This window comes from Ixodes scapularis, unplaced genomic scaffold (genome assembly GCF_016920785.2).
Source record: "Ixodes scapularis isolate PalLabHiFi unplaced genomic scaffold, ASM1692078v2 PGA_scaffold9__187_contigs__length_104089568, whole genome shotgun sequence".
In the NCBI taxonomy this organism is placed as follows: domain Eukaryota; kingdom Metazoa; phylum Arthropoda; class Arachnida; order Ixodida; family Ixodidae; genus Ixodes; species Ixodes scapularis.
This window is the reverse complement of record NW_024609884.1, coordinates 1,667,403-1,691,738: the sequence shown is the minus strand read 5'-3', so window position 1 is coordinate 1,691,738 and position 24,336 is coordinate 1,667,403. Positions and strand designations below refer to the sequence as shown.

At 46.6% G+C, this 24,336-nt stretch overlaps 1 protein-coding gene across 1 annotated transcript; it reads right to left on the bottom strand.

Moving 5' to 3' along the window:
- Nucleotides 1-1,409: 1,409 nt before the first annotated feature.
- On the bottom strand, nt 1,410-3,492 carry LOC8028850 (G-protein coupled receptor dmsr-1-like). The gene has a single exon (XM_042287174.1). It carries the CDS (start codon nt 3,461-3,463, stop codon nt 2,237-2,239), a length of 1,227 nt encoding a protein of 408 aa, XP_042143108.1. The 5' UTR covers nt 3,464-3,492; the 3' UTR covers nt 1,410-2,236.
- Nucleotides 3,493-24,336: the final 20,844 nt, after the last annotated feature.

Below are 24,336 nucleotides of genomic sequence, written 5' to 3'. Positions count from 1 at the left end.
ATTAAACTAAACATTTCAGTGTCCATAATAAGTGGAGCACTATCTTTCCACGAGACAGCAAGCCGCCGGTGTGCGCGAGCACACGCAACGCAATTTGACGTCATAGTCCTCCATCCGCGCTTACGATGACAGTGAAATGTTATGGTCTTCGGGCTAAAGGAAAATGAAGACATGCTTTTCATCTCCACAAGTGAAAGCAACGTGCTAATTGTTAGACCGATGAATCGCTTACTTTTTTACAGCGGAGCTGTTAAAGGGATGGTGAACTAAAATTTGGATTTAAAAAAAAAAAAAAAAAAAAAAAAAAAAAAAAAACAATGCAGGAGATGTAGGCAGGACGCTACAATTCCTACAACACTACTCGTAAGGCAATATCTCGAATGGAAGGCCGTATTTCTGGAAAAAGAGCTCGAGATTGAACCAGGCCGACGAGGCGCGTGACGTGAAGATACCTCGTTACCTCCTCTGTTCGCTTTGCCCCCTCAAAGGCGGCGAGGTGGAGAATACGCGAGGCCGTTCCCTCTCCTCGGAGAAACATGACGTGAACATTTCTGTCAAATGCGCCTCCTTTTTTTGAAAAGATACGGTCATCCGTTCGAGATATCGCTGTATGAGTGATGTTGTAGTGTTTGTACCATCCCGTTGCACGCTTTTGCCGCGTGTTTTGTGGAATCCAGATTTCGGTTCAGCATTCCTTCAAAGGATAGTTTCGCCAGAATCGTGTCCCCCCCCCCCCCCCCCCCCCCCCCTCCCCCCCAAAGAAATGGAGACACCGAACTCTGGACACCTACCGCCATCTATCTGGCCGCTTTTGGCCACGTATCTGGTTGCCGCTTTTGGGAATACCCCGCAACCCGGTGTTTTCCATTGCCAAACAACGAACAAAAGAGCACGTTTCTGAAGACTCAACAGATGACGTATTTTCGAGTATCGTTCTCCCCTGTCGTGGAGAACGATACTCGAAAATTCTCAAGCGGTTATGTAAACTTCCTGCAGTCAAATTTATTGATTCCAATAAAATATACAGTATTTAATTACTGACTGAATGTTTGGCAACATAAATAAAGACCCAATCACCGTAAAGATATATACGTAATAAATAAATGCACCTTAAATTATCTAGTATCTGCGCTGGAAATATTTCCCGGCGTTTTTATCCTCGATAGTCACGTCTAAAATGATTTGGGAGAGCTTAAACAAATGTCTGATTTTGAAGCTGATTTAAATAACTATGTGTTCCTGACACTTATTTACCTTTTCAAACACATACAAGTCTGTTATCGCCTTTTTTTTTTTATATGATGAACAGCAATTTTATGAGTCTGTGGGCTGGACAAAAACAAAATACAAGGGGGCGCGTGGCGGAACACGCAGACCCTCAGAAAGGGACCAATTAAGTAGCCACAACGTCAGAGTATGAAATAGTAGGTCGTTTATTTCAATTAACAAAAACTCATCAATTAGCAAGTGCGATACTTATTTGCAAATGAAATTTACCGACATCTTGTCAAGAACATCAACAGCCAAGCTAGGCCGAAAATGTTCACTTGAGTACGCACTATATTGGGCCAGATTCGATCTGAGTATGAAAGTAGGGATAAATGAGAGTGATCAATCGGATAACTCTTCTGAATGATTATTCGCCTACATCCCCGTGCTGAGTCTGAACAATTCTGGTCATAAAAACAAGCGTTGTGATTGCCGCTCAGTTTTTCTATAAACTGTAGACTGCGAGGGCTTGTCCTAAAGCTTTCGTGACATCGTGAAAATATGATTGCTTTTAGTTCAGTTGTCGTCATATATATTGTGAAACGCATTTCGTAAATTAGATTTCGCGATATATATGGCGCTGAGGTGCCCATTCCATGATTTCGTGCACTGAAATTAATTTTTAAGTTCAACATCACAATTAGGGTTCAACTTTTAATACTGCCACGCAAATTTGTACCAAACACGGGTATTTTAGGCGACCTACCAGACTTCGTGATACCTATCAGTTCAGGGAAAATATATGAGACTGAGGTAAACAACTAGATCTTGAGCGTTTAAGCATGACCAGTTGTATGTTAATCTAGCTTTTCGTTTACTGTTTCGTCGAAAGTAAATAGATCTATTTTTTTTTTAATTTTTGGTTCTTGAAATAAAAGTGGATTGTACGAATGATAAAAAGCTGTATAGTTATTCGTTTCACGGTGGAAAAAGTGCTTATTGCCAAAACAACGCGGAAAAAATATTCTCAATTTAGCGGTTCTAACGGGTTCGAACCGTTATTTTTTGCTCCCCGGAATCGAACCGGAACTGAATCGAAAGCCGTGAACCCGAACTCGAACCGAACCGATATAAATTTCGGTTCGACACTCTGGCCAATGCGAGGCGCGAAGAGCGCCGCGAACACCTTGCGGAACTGCCTGCTCATTGAGCAGTAGAGCACAAAGTTGACGGCACTGTTGACGAGGGCCAAGATGTCCATCACTTCGCCAAAGTTCATGTAGACGTGTATAAAGAAGTCGTCTCCCAGAATGCCGCTCAGAAGGGCCGCGATGCCTGACGGGAACTCGGTGACGAGAAAGAGTAGGAGGACGGCAAGGAGCATGCGAGTCGTTCGGTCGCGCGCGTCTTCGCTGCTCCGGGAGCTGCCACTGGCCCCTCCTCGAAGCCGCTTCTTGCGGGCTTTGGCCTTGTATAAGACACGCAAGAGGCCGAGACTCAGGCCCGTCAGGGCAACGCACGGCACGAGCTTCATGAGCACGGAGTAAGTCCAGAAGTTGAGGTTCTGCAGGAAGGCCCCGTTGGCGCGGGCGATGTTGCTGAAGTCCACCCTGTACGAAGGATCCTCGAGCGAGCCGGCCCTGTGCACGGTGAAGGACAGGTACACAGGTAGGCAGCACACTGCGCACGTCAGGTAGACGCTAACCACGACCCATCGGGCACGAGTGATGCTGCACCACGCCTTGCTGGATGCCGGGAAGGAGACGGTCAGGAAGCGCCAGACGGCAAGGGTCACCGTGAGCCAGGTGGACACCGTGTGGAAGACGACGCTCACGTGGGCGTGGACGAGGATGAGCACGGCCACGGCGTACGACTGCCTCCTGGCCGAAGGCAGGACGTGCGTCTGCACGGTGTAGGGAAGGCACGTGGCGATGACCAGTATGTCCGCCACGGCTAGTCCCGTCAGGATGCTGTTGGTCGGGGACACCATGTTGCGCCGCGTCAGGACAATGATGTTGAGCACGTTGGCCACGATGCCGAAGATGCACACGGTCATGCTGAGGTACCCGTGCAGGTTGCCCGTGTACCACTCGTGAAAGCGACCCAGCTCGGCGCCGTGATACGGCAGCGGGTCGTCGTCGTCGTCAAGTCCGTTGGCCCCCGACGAGGAACCGTTGGGCAGCGAGCTGTTGTCCACGCTCAGGATGGGGAGGTAGTCCTCGAGCAGCAGAACCGCCGAGCTGTTCTGGGCCATCACGGGCTGGTAGGCGTCGGGGCTGCGGCAGCTCCTGGACAAGAGAACCACGACAGCTCCCACCAGTGTTGCCAACTTTAGGAATTTATCCCTTGATCTAGGAATTTCGGGTCATCCGTTAAAGGCAAAGGGAAATTTTTTCAAAATTTGGGATTGTTTTTAATGGGTATCAGAGGGCTTTGGAGACACGTTCCTTCCCTTTTTCCTCCTCGTGCCGGCTGAGGGCAGCGGAATAAAGGCTTCTTTGTACATTGTAGGGGTCAGGGACAATCTGCAATGGTAACTAGAGCGATTTTGGGGTTTTAACCCCCAAAACATTGCAAAATGTTTTAACGAAGCCAATTTAACCTTTAAATGACCTCCGAACTACAGGTATATTCTTAAGCTATTCCATAACGATAATCTCAATATTAACGCCAATTAACACTTTTTCTTGAGATCTAGGGAAATCTAGGGATTTGATTTATAAAAATTGGGGAAGAAACGACCGCGGAGGTTGGGAACACTGCTCGCAACGGATAGCTTCCTGAACAGGCTGCCGGCGGCTCATAGGCATCGGCCAAAGCCCAAAGGCATCGGCCAAAGGCTTCTGTCAAGTTGGCCGATGCCCGGCGGCTCATAAACCGCCAAGATGGCCGATGCCTTTGGCAGAAAACCTGCCTTTGGACACACACTTAGCCAAGCACTTTTTTCCAACACCCTAATAAACTCCGTCGGCTGTTCACTCCGGAGCCACGAATCACTTGAAATAGGTGGGCTACGAAATTCACTGCGCGAAGCAAACGGATCGATGGCTGTTTGAAGGGACCGCATAACTCGCTTTGTGAACATATTCAGAAAAGATTTTGTACAGAGATGGCCGAACAACGAGCATCAAGGGCATAACTTAAACATATCACTGAACAAACTTACCTGAGTAAAACGCTGGATGTCAAGAAATGCCTATCTACGGCATACATGTGCTAAGAAAGGGCGTCTGATGGGCGCCACAGCCTACAGATGGCGGCACACAAGATCGCAGGCAGCTATGACGCGCGCTTCCCTCCGCTTGGACAATTGGAAGCGTGCGAGACGACAGTGGCGCCCCCTTACAAAAGTGATCAATGAGTTTCTATTGAGATTCTAATATATTCTTATAGAATACTCTAGAAATAATAGAAACTCATTAACCATTTTAATAAGGGCCATGTTGGAGCTCCTAGCAGCAACGTTTCGCATAGACATCCTGTGGAACAGCCGACCATTGATATGAGCTTACCTCAGCACAGCGGCTTTTGCCTTTTTTTGGTCTCGCAACAAACGCAATGGCGCCATCTATTGGGTAGCCCTGGCGCACTTCCGGTCGGGGTATAGTTTCTCGTTTTTGACGCGTACAAAATCACGTTTGTTGTCTGATGGTGATCGGAAAGAGGACGCCGAAGACGCGCAAACACCCTACACGCAGTGCTGCCAACCGTAGGGTCTTTTCCCTAGATCTAGGAATTACCGTCATCGTTTAGGGGCAAAGAGAAATTGGTTCAAATCTAGGAATTGTTTTCTAATGGGTCTCAGAGGGCTTTAGAGACACGTTCCTTTCCTTTCAACCTCTCGTTCCGGCCGAGTGCAGCGGTAAAAACGCTTTGTATATTGTCGGGGCCAGAGAAAAGCTCCACTGGTAACAACAGCGATTCTGGGCGGCGACACAAGGCTAAAGTAACAAAGTTTAATCAGGTAAAAATGTTTTAACGAAGCGAATTTAACTTTTAAATGGCCACAAAACTACAGGAATCTATTCTTAAGCTTCTCCATAACGATAATGTCAATATTGACGTAACTTAACACTTTTTTGCAAATCTAGGGAAATCTAGGAAAGTTTACGATAATATTTGGGGAAGAAATGACCGGTGAGGTGGGCAACACTGGGCCACACGTGCAGTATTTTAGACTGGCGTACACTGGAGGCCAGCAGAACATGTCTCGAATTCTGAAATCACTCGTAATTTCAGAGGAAGTGTGTTGGATAAGATGTGAGAGTTACGGGGGTGCCGTTTTCGCCGTCTTAAGTGTTCGGTTCGGCGGACGTTGAATGAGGGAATAATCTTCACAGTAAGTTGGCTTCCTAACAAAATTTTGAAATATATTTATTTAAATAATAGTTTTGTGGCTCATGCGGGAATTGCATTATTGACGCATTGAGACTCGACCAATTTAAAGAGTCTGCGAAAACGTCATAGTTTTGTAGATATTCATCGATCAGTTTCAGCGTTCTTCCGATTTTATTATTGCGAAACAAAAAGAACGCCGCAAGCCCCGCCCAGAATGACGCATAGAAGAGTGGCGTGTAGCTTCCATGTCGTCATCACAATCTGGGCAGCGCGTCCTTGGTCGATGTGCCAACGAACTTGGCTAAGTTCTATCCAAATGCATTCAAGTTCAATGGAGAAGCGACATCAGCGTTATCATTTCGCATCGGCGAAGAGCTATCTGAATTGTTTTTATACCTGGACGTACGACAGACCAGGCCGAAGCACAAGCATCTACACCTCCTAGACAGTTTTTAAGGCCTGCGCGTTTACGTCACACGACGTAACGTTTGGGGTCCCGCACGGGGGGCGCTGATTGGATTGGGCTAGCGCACACTAGCTCCGAGCTGGTGTGCGCTAGCCCACTCGGACACCGATCCCCTCCATGCCACGTCAATGCTCGCAAGAACTGCGTCTCTTTGCCGCCGAGGGGGGATCGGTGGCCGAGTGGGCTGAAGCGCACACCCAGCTCGACGCGCGTGGAGCGAAAGCTCGCGCTGCAGAACCCAGGGATCCTGGGCTCGAGGTTGGCTCGAGCCCCCACCCCTGCCCGTTTCGATCTGGATGAGCATCGTACCGGCGTGTGGTCGTGTATCACTACTGCGTGAGCACGTTAAAGACCCCAGGTTAGCAGTCGTACTGCACTGGCAAAATTGCTCATCTACAGCGTGTGACTCGTCGCAACTTTAATGGCAGACCAACTACACGCTGTATAAATATCCCCATGACCCAATTTTTTTTTTGTCGCCGAAATCGATCACGCCACGCTGACACATCGATTCCCGTAGTTTTTTTTTTTTTTATCAGGTCTGTTTCCATGATTCCCCTTACCGTATTATCTCTGTTTTCTAATAATGGTGCACAAATTAAATGCAGGTTTGCATCCACAGTCATGGCAGTGCATTTACAAATGACCGTCACGATGTCCGCTCTCGTCCCTGTCTTGAAGCGCTATCATGTTCTCAAAGTTTCAGTACCAAATTCGCCCCAGAATCCGCATTTCCCAAGGAAAGACGACTTTGACGCTATATACGGTGACAAAAAAGAAAAAAAAAAAAAAGAACGTCTGAAAACGAACTTTATGACAACCGTCTGTCACGATTCTCGAGAGTATAGACCTTCTCGGGAACCTTCTCCTTTTTTTGAGTTTAATCGTACCTTCGTTCTTCCATGCCCGCCATGAAACCCCAGCGCTTCCGCCAAAACCATTATCCCTTCAAAGAGGGGAACCCTCATCAAAATCAGTGTTTCGCTATCACTATGGCATGTATGGCACAAAGTATCTCTCGACACTTAGCCCATATTTTTCCTTAACCACTCTCGCCTCAAACAGAAAAGAGCTTCCCTGTGAACGACCAAACACCTTTTCTTATGTCCTGTGTTTTTTTATTAAGGGCTAGTTTCCCCAAGATCGTGTCCCCCGCAAAAGAAATGAAGACACCGAACTCTGGACACCTACCGCCATCTATGAGCGACGGCGGTAAGCCACGTATCTGGTTGCCGCCGTCGCTCATAGATGGCGGCAACCTTTCCACTCTGGCTTGCACACTTGCGGCCGGCCATAACTTTCCGTTGTACAGCTCGGCTGGTCTTCCTTCACCAAAGTAAAAAGGCTGAAAGCTTTTTTTTTTTTTTTTAATGTTTACGTTCAGCTAAGCCGAGCCAGTGAGCGAGTCAGTTGCTCAGAAATAAAATGATCGGAAAATTGCTAGCCTGCGTTGAGCCTTAACAAACTTATATGCGAAAAAATGCGATACAAAAAGCAAGCGTCAAAGCAAAGAGTACAGGGGGGAGAGAGGGGGGGGGGGGGGGGGGTGGGGTCGGTGGAGCCTTTGGACGCGCAGGCAGGCGACTGGCTTCACTGGCGTTACACGAGAGTGAAACAATACACCAAGCACCAAGCAAAGGAAAGGAAGGGATCGGCAAAAAAAGAAAGCGCCATACACGGCTCCTTATCGTCCTTCTGGTGTTGTAGTTTTTACAGCGGAGCTGTTAACGGCTAGGTTCCCCAGGGTCGTGTCCACTAGCAAAAAAAATGATGACACCGAACTTTGGGCAGCTACCGCCATCTATGAGCGACGGCGGCCACCAGACAATTGGTTGACGCCGTCGCTCATAGATGTCGGCAACCTTTCTTCGGAGGAAGAAGAACGGGAGCGGAACCAGCGCCCATGTGCGCAGCAGCACGAATGGTTGCGCAACCGCCGCGAGGCCGCTATCGCCTCAAGTCCCGCTGCGTCGAGCGCTTCAGAGGCCAGAATCGCGAAACGATCTGACGCCAAAAATGTGCGTACGACAAAACGTAAGGAAAAATTCGTATTCACGAAGCGAAATTATCGCAACTTTAGCGCAGGTTACGATGGAACCCTACCACAGCTCCGAAGCTGTTTTACGCATTTTTTACGATCAAATCAACATGGCCGACAGTGTCGCTCAGTTGCTTGGTCGCGACGACCAAAGAACGTTTATTTTCCTACGTGCTTTTCTCGCGCGTCTCGACTTCAAGGAGCAAGAAAAAAGTAAAATGTACTTGAAACAGACCACGACGAACAACTACGCTGGACCCACAAACACCCGGGAAAAGCTACAACGGCCACTGAGCGAGCTCGACAGAATATCGGCCTAGCAGTCACTCCGACTCGGCGCAGAGTTGCTCCGACGGTCCTTGGCCCACGACCCTTGTGGACCCTTCCCGTATCATGGTTTCATCGCTGACCTCAATTTTAAATTAGGAGGTCAATCTCTTCCCTTTATCATCTTGTTTTCCGATGCAGCGCTGACGAACGCTGTCATCGAAAAGGGGCTCTCATCGATTCTATCTCTGTTTTGTGTGATATCAAGCTCAAATAAACGCCGTATGGATTACCTTCGCAACATTGTATGTACACTTTGTTATTAGTATTCCATTTTATTTTGACACTGTCAGAATCACTCACTGTCGATCGCTGTAACAGTTCGTGGGTCGCAATGCCGGTCCAACCTTTCTTCGCCGGGTGTCACGTCAGCATCGAGTTGCAATCGTAAAGGATCGGTCCCGAAGCGCTTATCAATTCGCGGTCCAACAGCGCAAATCCAGCCCTTCGATCAAAAGCGCGCATCCGCTCCGTAGTGTGAACAGGCATTTACGTGGCTCTTGCTTACACTGTCGTAGTTCAAACGTATCTTTTTAACGTCGGCTCGCTCGTGCATCTCCGAGGCCGCAAAAAACGCCGCGGCAATTTGTTCCCATCTACGTCGCTCGCTTTGCAAACGACTGCGGGCCGTCTTTTACCAACAATGACAGTTGTGTTGACTTGGTAGCGATCGACTTCGTAGCAGTCAATGGGGATGGTTACGCATCCCGGCCTCGGCATTCCGGCGAGTTTAAATCGTGTTAGCGTCGACATATCACTTCACGGATACGAACCCCAGACAAGCGGTGGCAGAAAGGCCGCCTGTGTTTGTTATGAAAAATCCACGTGCTCCGAACGGCTCCGAACCTTGCCGAGCTCTCCGATTGGTTGTTCGTGCTGTCGAAGACGCCGTCGCCATAGCAACAGCACCGGTAAGTTCTAGTTTTTCCGTACGAGAACGTCGCTTTCCTCCTCTCACTTAAGAACGCGTTCGTGAATACCGATTTCTCCTCTTCTTACGATGTTCTTAACTTACGAACTTCTTAGCTAAGTTGTCGTAAACTAAGAAGCTCTTCGTGAATCTGGCCTCAGAGTCCCTTGCGAAAGAAGACCAGATCGCTCGCCTGGAAAGCCACCGTCGAGAACAGAAGCTACAGATCCGTTGCTCTTCGTTCTTCACCAAAGCAAAAAACCTGAAAGTTTTTTGTTTGGTTTTTGCGACGGCACGGAGTACGGACGCGCTCACAAACTGAGATCTGCGACTCATAACTCGCAGAGCTCTGATAGCTCGTTGACTCGCGCGCCGCCGAAAGAGGATCAGTTATTGTTTTTTTTGTAGTCCGAGGAGCGTTGTTGAGCAGGCGGCCAACCCTGCTGCCTTCCACATTCATTCGCGTGGATTCCTTTGAAGTGCGAATAGTGGGTTTGCTTCGGCATTAAAACAACGCAATGTCTAGAGTGCCGTCCGACGGCACTCTTGTGGAGGGTTGAAGTGCGGTCCGACGGCACTTTTGCACCCGCATTCGAGTGCCGTCTTTTTAGTAAAGAATGTCTTGCTTTTGGCCCTTTGTGGCCGAAATTAGTATGACGAAAATAATCCCCGGAGAAGGGGGGGACAAAGGACAAACACACATCTCCAAACATAACTAGTTGACTGGTGCGCGATCAAAAAAATCCGCCTGGTCCTGGTATCGAACGAGGGACGTCTCCGTAGGGTGCTCCACTGGATATGGAGAGATCCCTGGTTCGATACCAGGACTAGAAGGATTTGTTTCGGTCGCGCACCAGTCACCTAGCTGTGTTTGGTGATTTGTGTTTGTCCTTTGTTCCCCTTCTCCAGGGATTATTTTCGTCATCCTTGTCCAGCTCACTTCCACCGTTGCAATTAATTGCATTCTCATCGAAATTAGTATGCCCACTTTAGCTGTTCTTTTTGTTTTGTATTAGATTTGCCAATTATGACTATACTCAGATTCCGTAAACGTTTCTTCATAACAAGTAGTAACCGGTCTCACAAATATTTAGATTCGATACGTGTGCCTTAAAAAAAATTGTGTAACTCTTTTTTTGGGGGAAGAGGGAGGGGGGGGGGGGGGGGGTGTTGCCGCTACTTGAGAACGTTGTTACCGTCACTCGAGAAGAACTCAAATATTTTTATTTTGGTGCTTGTCTCGTGTTTGCTTGCCAAAATCTCCCCACCCCGCGCTTAAATAAATTTGAATTTTAGTAAATGTACTTCCATTTATAAGTAGTTTATTTACATAAAATATGACGTTTCTGACTAAATTATTTTTTAAGATACAGGCCTGCAAAGTTGGGAGAAAAACGGTCAAGGAGCCGAAATAGATGTTTTTTATTTAATTTTTAAAACATACTAAAGAATAACAATATTTTTTTGTCGTATTGCTAAGTACATATGCATTGTACTAAAACATTATTAAACTCACCTAAGAAGTATAACTTCAGTTATTAATCACCAAAATTGCCCCCTCCGGCTATGCAAGCAAATGCGACTTTCCACCTCTACGTGATGTACGATTTTTTGCGTTCGACGATTTTTTTTCTGGGTGAAAATAATTCTGATTTTGTTTATTTTGGACATCGGGAAACAACATATAAAATTATGAAGCAAATTAAAATCGTCGACCAGCCACCCCCTGTTCGATCTTATCTGAAATCACCCAGCAGAGGTTTTCCCGCTAAATTTAGAGGGGGAAAACGTTCCGCTATTCAGCGGGGAAATTTTTCCGCTAAATTTAGCGGGGAAATTTACCCATATTGCAACGCGCGGTGACGTTATCTATGACATCACTGGTGACGTTCGTGACGTCACGCGTGACGACACGTGTGACGTCGTCATGGGAAACGTCCCATAATGCACCGCGCAATAACGCTGACGGCGACGTCGACGCCGCTCATGCCGGAAACGGGCGGCTATGAGCTGCGCTCTAAAATGAGGGTGCAAGCCAGCTAGTGCAAATTAAACAAGATGTATTTACCCAAGACGGGTTCGCTGGAGGATGTCACAAACAGAGAAGTCTCAACACACAGCTGTGTTTTAATGGTCAAAAAGAAAAAAAATAGGCGACTCAAAAGATGAATTATAGGGCAAGACCAAAAGACACTCTTTAGAATTGCTCTTCTGCTATCTAGCACACTACAAAGACAATTTATTTCTGGAACTTACAGCCTTCAAATGTACACAACCTATAACATACCCAAGGACAGTGAATGCAAACCAGCAACCTACTAACATCATACATGGTATGAGGGCTACAGTACCATGGCCGCCATTGTGCGAACTAGGCTGTGGTGTCAACGTGTTTAGAACAACACTGATGTGACTCACCTTTACGCTTTTTGCCGTCTCCATTATATAGGCCAGTGGTCTTTGGCCCAGTCAAGTAACTGGTACAATGTCTCAACTGGCAAACATAATAGTAACTATAAACAAGCGCTGAAGCAGTACAGATGTGCAGCAACGGTGGGCAGTTCTCAACCACAATCAGGCTGTATCTGCCGTTGCTAGTTCAATTTCTCGTGTCGAGGCAGTGCCTTTGGTGACTTTCAGTGGCTTGGTTTAATAATAATAATTGGGTTGTGTGTGTGTTTATACAGCCTAGAAGTTGGTCTGCCTCACAGGGGCGACGAGTCTCCCAGCTGTAGATGAGGAATTTAGCCAGTGCGGTACAGCCGCTAGCCTGGGGTCTTTAACGTGCATCACGCAGTAGTGATACACGACCGCACGCCGGTACGATGCTCATCCAGATCGAAACGGGCAGGGGTGGGGCTCGAACCCAGGATCCCTGGGTTCTGCAGCGCGAGCTTTCGCTCCACGTGCTCCGAGCTGGTGTGCGCTAGACCACTCGGCCACCGATCCCCCAGTGGCTTGGTTTGTTAGACCAAGCCACTGCCAAACTTAGGGATTTCGCCCTAGATCTAGGGATTTCCGTCATCATTTCGGGGTAAGGGGGAATTTGTTCAAACCTGGGGATTGTTTTTTTAATTGGTTTCAGAGGGTTTTAGAGACACGTTCCTTCCCTTTCTCCTCCTGGCGCAGGCCGAGTGCAGCGGGAAAAAGGCTTCTTTGTAGATTGTCGGCGCCAGAGATAATCTCCAGTGATAACAACAGTGATTTTGGCGGGCCACACAAGGCCAAAGTAGCAAAGTTTAGTTATGCAAAAAAGCTTTTAACGAAGTAAATTTAACCTTTAAATGGCCACCCAACTACACGAATCATTACTTAAGCTATTCCATACGTTAATCCCTATATTGACGCAAATTAACACATCTTCTGAAAATCTAGGGAAATTTAGATAATTTTCCGATAAAAATCGGGGAAGAAACGGCCGCGAAACACTGACTGTACAGTACAAGGCCGCAAGGTCCGGGAACAAGTTCCCTCGGTGAAATGGTTGCATTCGGAAGTGTACTTGTGAAAAGAGTTTATTAGAGTCTCCCTTAAATGTTGTGAGGAAAGGATAAAGTCGTACCGCAGTAAGTTAAAGGTCGACGTTCAAGTTCCTCGCTTTTCCCAATATAAATCCCAATATAAATTGATTTATTCCAACCCAAAATTCGTGTCATGGGCCCTTTAAGCGAGGAGACAAAAACAACTCCCCTCTGCCATGGAGGTTATCAGTGCTCTCAACCTCAAGCTTTACGAGGCTCATGTTATGCGCTTTTCACGCCGTGAGTACTCTTGAACATTTTTTTTACCTGCGAGCCTCAGGAGACGGCTGCCCCACAGTGTATTCTGTTATGATTCGTCTAAATAAAAGGGCGACGCAACGATTTCGTGTACTTTCCGTAAATGCCATTTAGAATTATTCGTTCTGATTCGTAATCTATGAATCACGCAAGGGTTGTATTTTTCCACACAAGAGCAGTGGCAAAAAAAAAAAAGTTAAACATTAGCAGCGTTCTTTTCCCAATTGCAGCCAGGACAAGCGGCCACGTGATCTACAGTCGATTATATACCGCCAATCACCAGTGAAAAATCATTTGTGTGAAAAATGTCTTGTGTCCAATAAACACACATGAATCATACGATATATATAAGAACATGTAAGAACCGTATAAGTTAAAGGGACCATGAAATTACCTTTTTACTTTTTCCAGATAACTTTTACATTAAACCGTCAATGTTCACTGAATGCCGAACAGGCATCCGTTTTCGTCTCGGTTTATTAACTTCTACACAAAAAAATAATGAAATATCGACTCTTTCTGTCTCTCCAACTGACCGCAAAACGAGCCGTGACGTGCGCTGTTTCCGGAACCGGAAGTTCTCTCGGCAGTAGAATGGGAGCGTTAGTGGCGACGAGTTGGGGCGCGCCGGTAGGTTTTACTGCGCTGATGTCACCGACGTATTTTCTGAATCGGTGCCTCTCATCGCCGCATCGCAGCTGAGCGAAATTCAATGAGATATGTTGCGCTACAGCGACAGCATGGGACTAGTCCCATACTGTTGGGAAGTGCAGCGAGTCTTCTGGTGAAGACTTCAGAAGTCAACCCAACTGTCATTAGGGAGTTGTAGCAGATCGTTTTTTTCCTCCGCTACGGTATCCCCGAAGAAAACGGCGCAGCTGCGCATGCGCGCTGCCAGCCTTCTCTGCATAGTTCAAGGTCTTGTGGCGGATTACGCAGCGCTATCCGGGTGCTTAGCGGGCTGCGGAAACGGTCTACTACAATTCCCCATTGTTGGTAAAAGGTGGCCCGTGTCAGTCGTTTGCAAAGCGACGTAGATGGAAACAAATTGCCGCGGCGTTTTTCGCGGCCTCGGAGATGCAGGAGCGAGCCGACGTTAAAAAAGATACGTTTGAACTACGAGTGTCAGCAAGAGCCACGTAAATACCTGTTCACACTCGGAGAGGACGCGCGTTTGATGGAAGTGCTGTATTCGCGCTGTTGGTAAGAGCTTCGGGACCGTTCTTTCACGATTGCAACTCGATACTGACGCGACACTCGGCAAAGAAAGGTTGGACCGGCATTGCACGTATACCTCCCACGAACTGTTATAGCTCGACAGTGACGTGCAGTCTGTCAGAATAAAAATGGCATACCAATAACAAAGTGTACATATACCGTGTTACGAAGGTAATCCATACGGCGTTTATTTCAGCTCTATATCACACAAAACAAGAAGATAGAATCGATGAGAGTCCCATTTCGACGAGTGTTCGTCAACACTGCCTCGGAAAACAAGGGGAAGAGATTGACCTCACCTCTTAATCTAAAATTGAGGTCAGCGATCAAACTATAATACGGGAAGGAAGGGTCCACAAGGGTCGCGCGGGCATATTCCATTCAGCACGCCAGCCGGTCGTAGGCAGACGGTCTTTCGACGAAGCAACGCTGCGCCGAGTCGGAGTGCCTGCTAGGCCTATATTCTGAGCAGCTCGCTTCGTTGGAGTCGGTGGATTTTCTCGGGTGTTTGTAGATCCAGTGTTCTTGTTCGTCGTGGTCTGTTTTAAGTACTTTTTTTCTTTCTGCTTGAAGTCGGCACACGCGAAGAACACATAGAAAAATAAACGTTCAGTCAGTCAGAGTTTTGAGAGGAAGGAAATCAAAAGAAATAAACGTTCGTCAGTCGTCGAACTGAAGTCGGCCCTGCCCTACTGCGCACGCGCAGTAGTCGCTTCGTTTACCACACGATAGATGGCGCTTGGCTCTCAGCATTATCAAATTTGGCAATTTTCGCCACACATCTCTAATTATGCTACAAAATGTGGATCTGAATATTATTTATCAAAACTTTTAGGAAACATTCGCCGGCTATTTATTGTTTACGATCGCGGTGCTGGTGAGGTAGGCTCTTACCCAATAGGCGACGTGGATTCGGCTGACGTGCTCCGTTTCCGCGGATGCATCGTAGTGACAAGGCGAAGGAAAGAAGGCGCAAAAGAGTCCAGTTTTCTTTTAAAAGTTTTTTAGCAAATAATTTTTTTTGGCTCCCTATTTTTGTGTTTTTGTGTTTCTTTTCACACCTTTTACGACGTGCGGTGGATGAAATTCGATTTTAAAACCCTTTCATGGTCCCTTTAAGGCATATCAGAACATATAAGAAACTTATAAGAAACTTCTCACAAGTTTCCATATATGGTTCTTACAGACTCTTATATATCTTATATAGTTCTTATATGGTTTTTGTATGGTTCTGACATGTTCTTATAATTCTTGTATGATTCATTTGCGTTTACTTTTTCTTGCCACTTAGAATTATTCGTTCAGATTCGTAATCCATGAAACACGCAAGGGTTGTATTTGTCCACACAAGAGCTGTGGCAGAAAAGAAGTAAAACATTAGCAGCGGAATTCTTTTCCCAACTTGCACCCAGGACAAACTTCTCATACAAATGAAATTTTTCAATAGGGATGTTCATCATAGCCATTGTTGGGGTTGTTACAAAGCACAGGGCATGCGCTGAGTTGCACACATTGTTGAGGTTACGCTATTCCCGTCATTGCAGCGATTGGGCACGAGCCACGACACGGATGAACCATCTGAAATCGAGTGCGTAGGTAGTGTGCTCGGGTCCACGGTATGAGCTGCGTTTTCAACATTCTCACTGCAGGGATCGCGAAGCTTGATGACCAAACTTTGGGTATTGCATTATTGGCAATGCCATCAATGCGATTCCCCACATAATTGGCATCAAGTTTTGCAAATGAAAAATTGAAAGGAAATGTCTGCTTTTATCCTCAAAAGCTTTCAACCTTTCCACTCAAGTGAAGAAGGAAGACCAGCGAAACTGTACGATGGTGGGAATAAAGTAATGGCCGACCGCAAGTCGGCAAGCCAGAGTGGAAAGGCTGCCGCCATCTATGAGCTACGGTGGCCACCAGATACGTGGCTTGCCACCGTCGCTCATAGATGGCGGTTGGTGTCCACAGTTCGGTGTCTTCATTTCTTTGCTGGGGCCACGATCCTGGGGAAACTAGCACTTAAGAGCTCCGCTGTAAAAAAACTTTCAGCCTTTCCACTCCGGTGAAGAAGGAAGACCAGCAGAGCTGTACAATGGAAAGTAATGGCTGGCCGCAAGTCGGCAAGCCAGAGTGGAAAGACTGCCGCCATCTATGAGCAAGAGCGGCAACCAGATACGTGGCTTGCCGCCGTCGCTCATAGATGGCGGCAGGTGTCCAGAGTTCGGTGTCTTTATTTGTTTGCGGGGGACACGATCCTGGGGAAATTAGCCCTGAACAGCTCCGCTGTAAAAAACTGGAGAAGAGCGTATTGAAATACCCGACTTGATATCACATTCCACGACAGGGGCGGAAGCTCAAGAGTTTGAAATCGCACCGGCTTGTATAGTCGGCGTCCCTAAATTTTGTATTTCATCGTCAGTTGAGAACACCGTCGACCTCAAAACATCCGACGACAAGGTGCGGCTTTCCGCATTTGAAATTATGAATGAATATCTGAAAACAGTCGAACTATGTCCACTTCAAAACGAGGCTTCTCAAAGATATGCTCATTATAGAAGATTTGTCATAGTAGCCGCTTGTAGTCAAGGGTATTAAATTTTGTATTTTGTAACCAGTTCATCTCTCGGTCGACCTCGAAAAGTCCATGGATGAGGCGCACGTCCCTGAATTTCAAAGGAGGAATGCATGCGTAAAAACAGCCGAAGAATTCCCAATTTGTGACCGGTTTTCTCAGAAAGCATCCATTTTGAAGTATTTGCTACAGTACCAGGATGTTTTATATTCCGTCACTGTTTTTGAGCTGAAATGTAAAAAAAAAAAGCATATAATAAATATCCCAATCGCCCTAAACACAAACAACAATAGTGAAAAACAAATCTGGAGAAAAGCGTACTGAAATATCCGATTTGACATCACATTCTTTGACAGGGACGGAAGCCCAAGATTTTGAAATGGCAACGGCTTCTAATCGGAGGCCCTAAATTTTATATTTCATCGTCAGTTGAGAACATCGTCCACCTCAAAACATCCCGGGACAAAGCGTGGGTTTCCGAAATTGATATTATGAATTAATATCTGAAAACAGTCGAACTATGTCCACTTCAAAACGAGTTTTCTCAAAGATATGCTCATTTTAGAAGATTTGTCATAGCAGCCGCTTGTAGTCAAGGGTATTAAATTTTGTATTTTGTAACCAGTTCATCTCTCGGTCGACCTCAAAAAGTCCATGGATGAGGCGTACGTGCCAGAATTTCAAAAGATACACGAATGTGTAAAAACAGCCGAACATTCTCCAATTACAGACCGGCTTTCTTAGAAAGCTTTTATTTTGAAGTATTGGCCTCAGCACTAGGATGTGCTCGAGGGCTATATATTTTTTATTCCGTTTTTAGTTTTGGACTGAAATGTTTTCAAAAAGTTCGCTGTCGAGTCGCGGGTGCCCTCATTTCAAAGGATGAACGAATGCTTAGAAACAGCCGACCCATCTCCACTTTGAGATGACGCTACGCGATACGCGTCGATTTTTCGGTAATTTGGCAAGATGGACGCGGATGAGAAAATTATCATCCGCGTTTTTTGCACCGCCAGCCTTGCGCCTGTTGCCCTAGCGGTAACTATTAGAGCACCATCGCCTTTTCCATATGCCGTAATTCTTTCCCAAATTTACTGACTCAGCGGTTTTCGATGACACTCACCAAGTTTATAATTTGAACATGTTTATTTTTACAAATTAAAGCTATTCAACAAGTTTTAGTCAATTGTTCAGCTTATCGTGGCAATTATCCTTCTATATAATGTCCCCTGGCCGTATAACTTAGGTGATTTTACTGCGTTAGTGTAGCCTTAACTAATTTTTTAAAAACGTTGTGAAAGGACTAAGATAAACACACTGTATACATGATATAAATGTAATAAATTTCATGTTCGGACCTGATGTAAATGCCGCATAAGCGATCGTTTTTAAAATTCGTTTCAGCTTTAGTCCAGACGCAGCCGACGCTACGAGCTAAAACTCCAGCAGCGTCAAAAGTGCAAGTCACTGGGATTTTACTGTTTAGGATTGCTTCAGCGATGATAGGACACGGACATCAACGCGACGAGCACCATGATGGTACGCGTTTGACGCTTAGTCCCATCCGAGGCGATGTTGCCGCGTAAAGATTCTTCTTCCGACTGCCGAGGCAAGCGGACGGGAATCATGAGCTCCCGCGGAGCGTTATCAACGGCTACTGATAGCCGCGGTGCTACATCGGACTCTCGTAGACGAGGTTACCGAATCATCTGGCCCCAGCTGCCAATGGGGGTTAACGTTCTTAATTCTGTGTTTCTACACTGTGATATTTCTGGGCGGCCGTACCGCATCGAAGACTTCAGGAACAGCCTGGGGAAACCGTCAGAGTTCTTTAGGAGGTCACGGCATGCGGTTCGTACCCGATAAACCACGTTTAGATGGTTACCCTGCATCCCCTAGGGCCGCCAAGCACAAGCTGACAAGTGCGAAGAAACGTCTCGTCAAAGGAAAGCGCTGCCTCGTAATTTATCCGGACAAGACCGAGGTGCGCCTGAGACTCCACTGGGTCCCCTACAATGTGGCCGATGACAGCGTGAAGACAGCGCTCGAGCCTTACGGGAGAGTCGAGGAAGTCATGAGAGAAAAGTGGCACGTGAAAGGGTTTGAAGGAGTTCAGTCGACGACAAGGTTGGCACGCCTGACTCTTAAGGAAGGCAAAACCATAGAGAACCTCCTTCACCAGATTCGTCTGGCAGGGGGTATGATGCTCGTTGTCACCCCCGGTCGACCCCCGCTGTGTTTGCGATGTCGCAGGACTGGTCACATCCGAAAGGAGTGCCGGGTCCCACGTTACGACAGTTGCAGACGTTTTGGGCACACCCAGGAAGGCTGCCTAAAGATATACTTTTGCAGCGCACTGATAAGTTTTTTTTTTTTTTTTTTTTTTAAGGCTGCTAAATTTTTTACTAGGCGGCGCAAGTTGCCGCCCGATTCCAAGCATTTTGCTCGAGTTATTTATCCATCTTAGCATTCGCTTGTCTGTCTAGCACTTGCATTGTACCTACCCAACGTCGCTACGCCTGGTGGCGCGAGTGGTCGCCCGATTCCAATATTTCGGTTGCTCGAGTCATTTACCTATTCCCCAAATTCGGTATTTGTTCATCTCTCTAGCAGTCTCGTCGTACCTGCCGACGCCGCCGACGCACGTAGGTAGCTTTGCACGTAGGTACGTCCGCCACTCTGACACTGTTTACTGTCCATAAAAGACATCGAACGAGAGCTAGCGCGCCCTGTGTGCTTACACTTCGGCGGAAAGGCGTGCTGCTCGCTGGGCTCGTCTCTCGTCTGTTCTCGGCTGCTGGCCGCCATGTTTTTGAGGAGCACGCTCAGCCGTGTTTCGCGAAAGGCAGACACGGTGTATCGTGTTATAGTTTACAAGGCACCTCATGTGTAAACGACATGTAAACACACATGGCTGCGTGTAAAACAAACACGTTTTGACGTGTCCGCTGTGGGACAATGGTTTACACGCCTGGGCGTGTTATTTTTGCTAACAGTGTATAGTCACGTTACACTGAGCAACACAGGACTTGATGTCCGGCCCTGGATTCAAGGTTTTAGTTATGTAGCTTCACTATTAAAAAATAACGACTTCTTCCTTCATGTAAAAAGGCACATTGGTTGAAATTTAACGAGCAGACATGTCGGATTTGAAAGGTAAAATCACCACAAACTTCAAAACCTTTTTAGCGGGAATAGAACTTAAGCACCAATGAAAAGGCCCAGAGCCCAAAGCAAACACAACCATCACATGAACAACAGCACAAAAGAGGCAAAAAATATTTTAAACTAAGTTCACAAGAGCAGCTATGAACAATACAAAACACATTCGAAGCCGCGAGCACAAGTCAAGTTACACACAGGGTGAAACCGAACTCTCAAGTGAAGATATCAAAAACGGACAAGTATTACAAGACAAAACACCTCCGAGGCGGGGCTCTATAAACAAATGTATCGTTACAGCGTTCACAATCCTTCCAATTCGGTGACTCCTGACCATGGTTGAAACTGGGAACCGTGCCGCGGAGCCGGACCAGCATCGGCCGAAAGACACTCGCGAACCCGCGGAGAAAGTAAAATCATAAGGTAACGCTTAATTAAACGCACCCGAGCACGACTTCGCGGCACCGTGAAATTTCGTGGACACATCTTCAACGTCCTGTCGACCTTTTTTTTTTTGTTTTTTTTTTGTTTAGAGGATTGCACAATTGCCTTTATTTTGTTCGCTGAAAGCGTACCTGAACTAAAGTGGACTTACCCAGGCGACTCTGATAGGCCACAAATAAGTTCGCGAGCGCCTATCCGCTTTTAAAAAGTTCGCCACTACGCGCTAAAACCCCCTCGCTTCTCTCGGGAAAACTGTAATATTGATTGAAAATATGTTTATCTGCGCATAGCGGATACGACCATCCCTTTCGCCTAAGAGCGTATGAGTGAAATTTTAATTTCGAGGCGCGAACTCGCACCAGGCCACACGCCAAGGTTACGGCAAGCTCGTTTCGGAAAGCTCATATCGCCTCTGTCGCTGGCACCCCGGACGCCAACGACCGAAGCGATATGCGCATAAAGATCTTTTCAGTCAAACGCCGCAAGGTTTTGTCGATGAAACGAACACGGGAACTTTTCGATGAAACTAACTCGCATTAAAAACGTCGCTGTATGAGCGAAACTATCTGCCGATGAAACATCGTTTGTTGGTAACTGATAGCCACCGGGCATATTTTTGAGTGCTAGACCTACTTTGCTTCGGCTGACGCTACACTCTAAAACAAAAAGGGTGTCACCTTACACCCTTTTATCCCATATAATGCACCCCAAAACTTCAGTTCGACGTACAGCGCATTATAGTCGAACAGACGGCCCCAAATTTTAGGAGGGGCTTGATAGCGCTGCGATATAACTTATGAAATAACTAAAGTATGCACCACAGGCCACAGAAAGGAAACACTGAGGTTTTGCAGTAGGGCCAAGAAAACCCCGATTTGTTTGTTGTAGTCAGTAACACGTATATTAGCTATTTTAATAAGTTGTAGCACACGGCTATTAAGCCTCTCGTGAAGGTTAGTACCGTCAGATCGACGTCAGTGCGCTGTACGTCGAACTGAAGTTTTTTGGGGTGTATTATATGGGACAAAGGGCGTAAAAATACACCCTTTAACACGTACATTAGCCATTTTGATAAGTTGTACCACACGGCTATCAAGCCTCTCGTGAAAGTTAATACCGTCAGATCGACGTCAGTGCGCTGTACGTCGAACTGAAGTTTGGAGATGTATTATATGGGACAAAGGGTGTAGGAATACACCCTTTTTTTTAGAGTATAACACGAGCGAGTACGCGCCCGACCGCGGCGGACAGAGAGCGCTTATCGCCCCCCCCCCCCCCCCCCCCCCCCCAACGATGCCGGATCCCCCTCCCCCCCTCTCCCAGCTCTTCGAAAAAGCAAGTACCATCGCTACCGGAACCTCTGGGTGCATCTCATTAATCTCATCTGTGCGACCTGGTGCCCGCACATATCGATAGCTGCCACCCAGTGGATAAATAAAGATGTATCCACTCACCAGCTTTGGTCACTAAGTGACCTGAGCTGGTGAGTGGATAAGTTTTTCTAACTATTCGCGCAGTCCTGTTCAAACACTCTTACGTAGTATTAGCAAATACGATAAAGGCTAGTGATGGAAATTCCTTCGAAAGCCATTGGAAGCTAGTAGTTGCGAATGATGACAATGGCACCTCTAGCGGCCTGCAGCCTACGAGAGTAGGCGACATAATACGTTTTGTAAACCCCATTTTGTTTTCCCAAAACGTTGAGAGAATTCATAGCGGTCAGTGCGCTTGAACCACGGAATTCACTGATCACAACTGCAATGACAGCTATATTATAGGGTCACAAAAGCAGACATTTGTTTAGGTATACCATGCCCTCAGCATGCTTATCCTACGTTATCCAAGGGACTAAACAAGTTTCGGACGTCTCTTTCAAGCGAAAAAAGAATTTAGGCGTATTAAACATCTCAGAAGGTTTCTCTCGATGTTCTCGGCACAACGCGATAATCTTGTCAGGATATCTTGACTGAAAGCGAGTATCCCCTATAAAAATGATTTTTTACTCTTTAGTGAAAACGTGTTGACTTCTTGTTGACTCTGATTACTTTCTTTTGACTTCCTGTTGGCATGGTCAACAGAAAGGCTGTTGATTTTGTGTTGAAACTTTTCTAATGATTTTCTTCAGCCTGAGTCAAAAGAAAAGCTGTTGACTTTCTATTAACTTTACGTTGATTTTTTTCTGCTGACTTCCTGGTGACAGAAGTCTACGTCTACATCAGAATGATGTAGACGTAAATTCTGTTTACTTCTTTGCTGAAGAATTGCAGCAAATAAAGCTTTCTCGAAGCTCTCTCCCCCTCCTTTTCCCACTCTCCACGGCGCTGACAAATGGAAGACACCCCCGGGGTTTTGGTCTAAACGTGAATTCTAACGTTAACGCATTAAAACTATTACAGAGCGCAAAGCGGCAGTGTAGAATATGTCAGCCGTCGCCGACACAGTAGGACACAGGATCGGGAGACCAAATTTCTGGCGTCGTACGGCACGGGTCTATCGTTTTCGCTGTCCCACAAATCATCGGCCAGTTGAAAAACTAGGAAAAGTTGTCCCCACGAGACACGACGCATAACTATTTGAGCACTTGACGGCGCAGCAGTTCATCAACAAAGCGCAACCGCACCGCTCCGAATGCAATGTACGCGGCGTGCATGGGTTCGTTTCGCTAGGGTTCTCACTGCCTACTTTCGCGCCGGTCGCGTCGCACGGAGTGTATAGTACTGAAAGCGCTACCATCTCAAAGTACACATTAGAAACGAATACAAACACCGACACCATGGTTTCATGATATATTCAGTTACATGGTTTCATGATATATTCAGTTACATAGTTCAGAAAGAGCTAATGGTGGCCAGTCATCCTTGACTTCACGACGACTTCGTTGAGGTTGCGGAAGAACTTTTAGTCAATTGTGAGCCAAGCTCTTTCTGAAGCCAAGCCAAGCTAGGGAGGAGGCTCCCCGCTGAGCCTCCTCCCTAGCCCCTTTCAATAAAAGTTCCGAAGAAAGCATTAATTGATCTTGAATCAGTCATTTGGTCGCAAGGTAAAATAGTGCATGGACAAAGCATAGGAGGACCTTGCCATTTGTTCCCGGAATGCTTTCTTTGCAGTGGGCTACTAATGCGAAACAGGTCAGTGGTTCTTAAAACCCAACGTTGGAATGACCAGGATTTAAATGCATTGCCATCATTGCATAGCTAGCCTTAAAGATGTGGCATTAACATTGGGACATTCCGATGAATTAGCTTGACTGCCAATAACGGGCCTGTTCAATGAATGAACTGGTATGCAAATGATAGCATAGCCATTGAATTAGTGTGAAAGCCAAAATTGGCATAGCCAATGACACAGTGTGGATGCCAATGATGGCTGAAATATTGGCTTAACGATGGCCCAACAATGGTGCTAATGATGGCTGGAAAGTTGGTTAAAGGATGGCCTTACATTGGTGCCAATGATGGCTGGAACATTGGTTGAACGATGGCCCAACGTTGGTGCCAATGATGGCTGGAACATTGGTTGAACGATGGCCCAACGTTGGTGCCAATTATGGCTGGAACATTGGTTGAACGATGGCCCAACGTTGGTGCCAATGATGGCTGGAACATTGGTTGAACGATGGTCCAGCATTGGTGCCAATGATGGCTGGAACATTGGTTGAACGATGGCCCAGCGTTGGTGACGATGGCTGGGCCAACATTGGAAGAAGTTGCACTTGGCCAGAATGTGGTGCCAGTGTTTGCCATTGTTGGCCCAATGTAGGTCCAACATTGGTGTGCTGCCTGGGTAGCTAAGCTGTAAATATATTTTTTATTTAAACGGCTGTAGTTTTTTAGTTCAAAAGCTGTAGCTTTTGAATTTAAAAGCTACATAAAA

What these genes read in the sequence shown, in the direction of transcription:
- LOC8028850 (XM_042287174.1), bottom strand. Translation starts at nt 3,463, where the DNA reads ATGGCCCAGAACAGCTCGGCGGTTCTGCTGCTCGAGGACTACCTCCCC.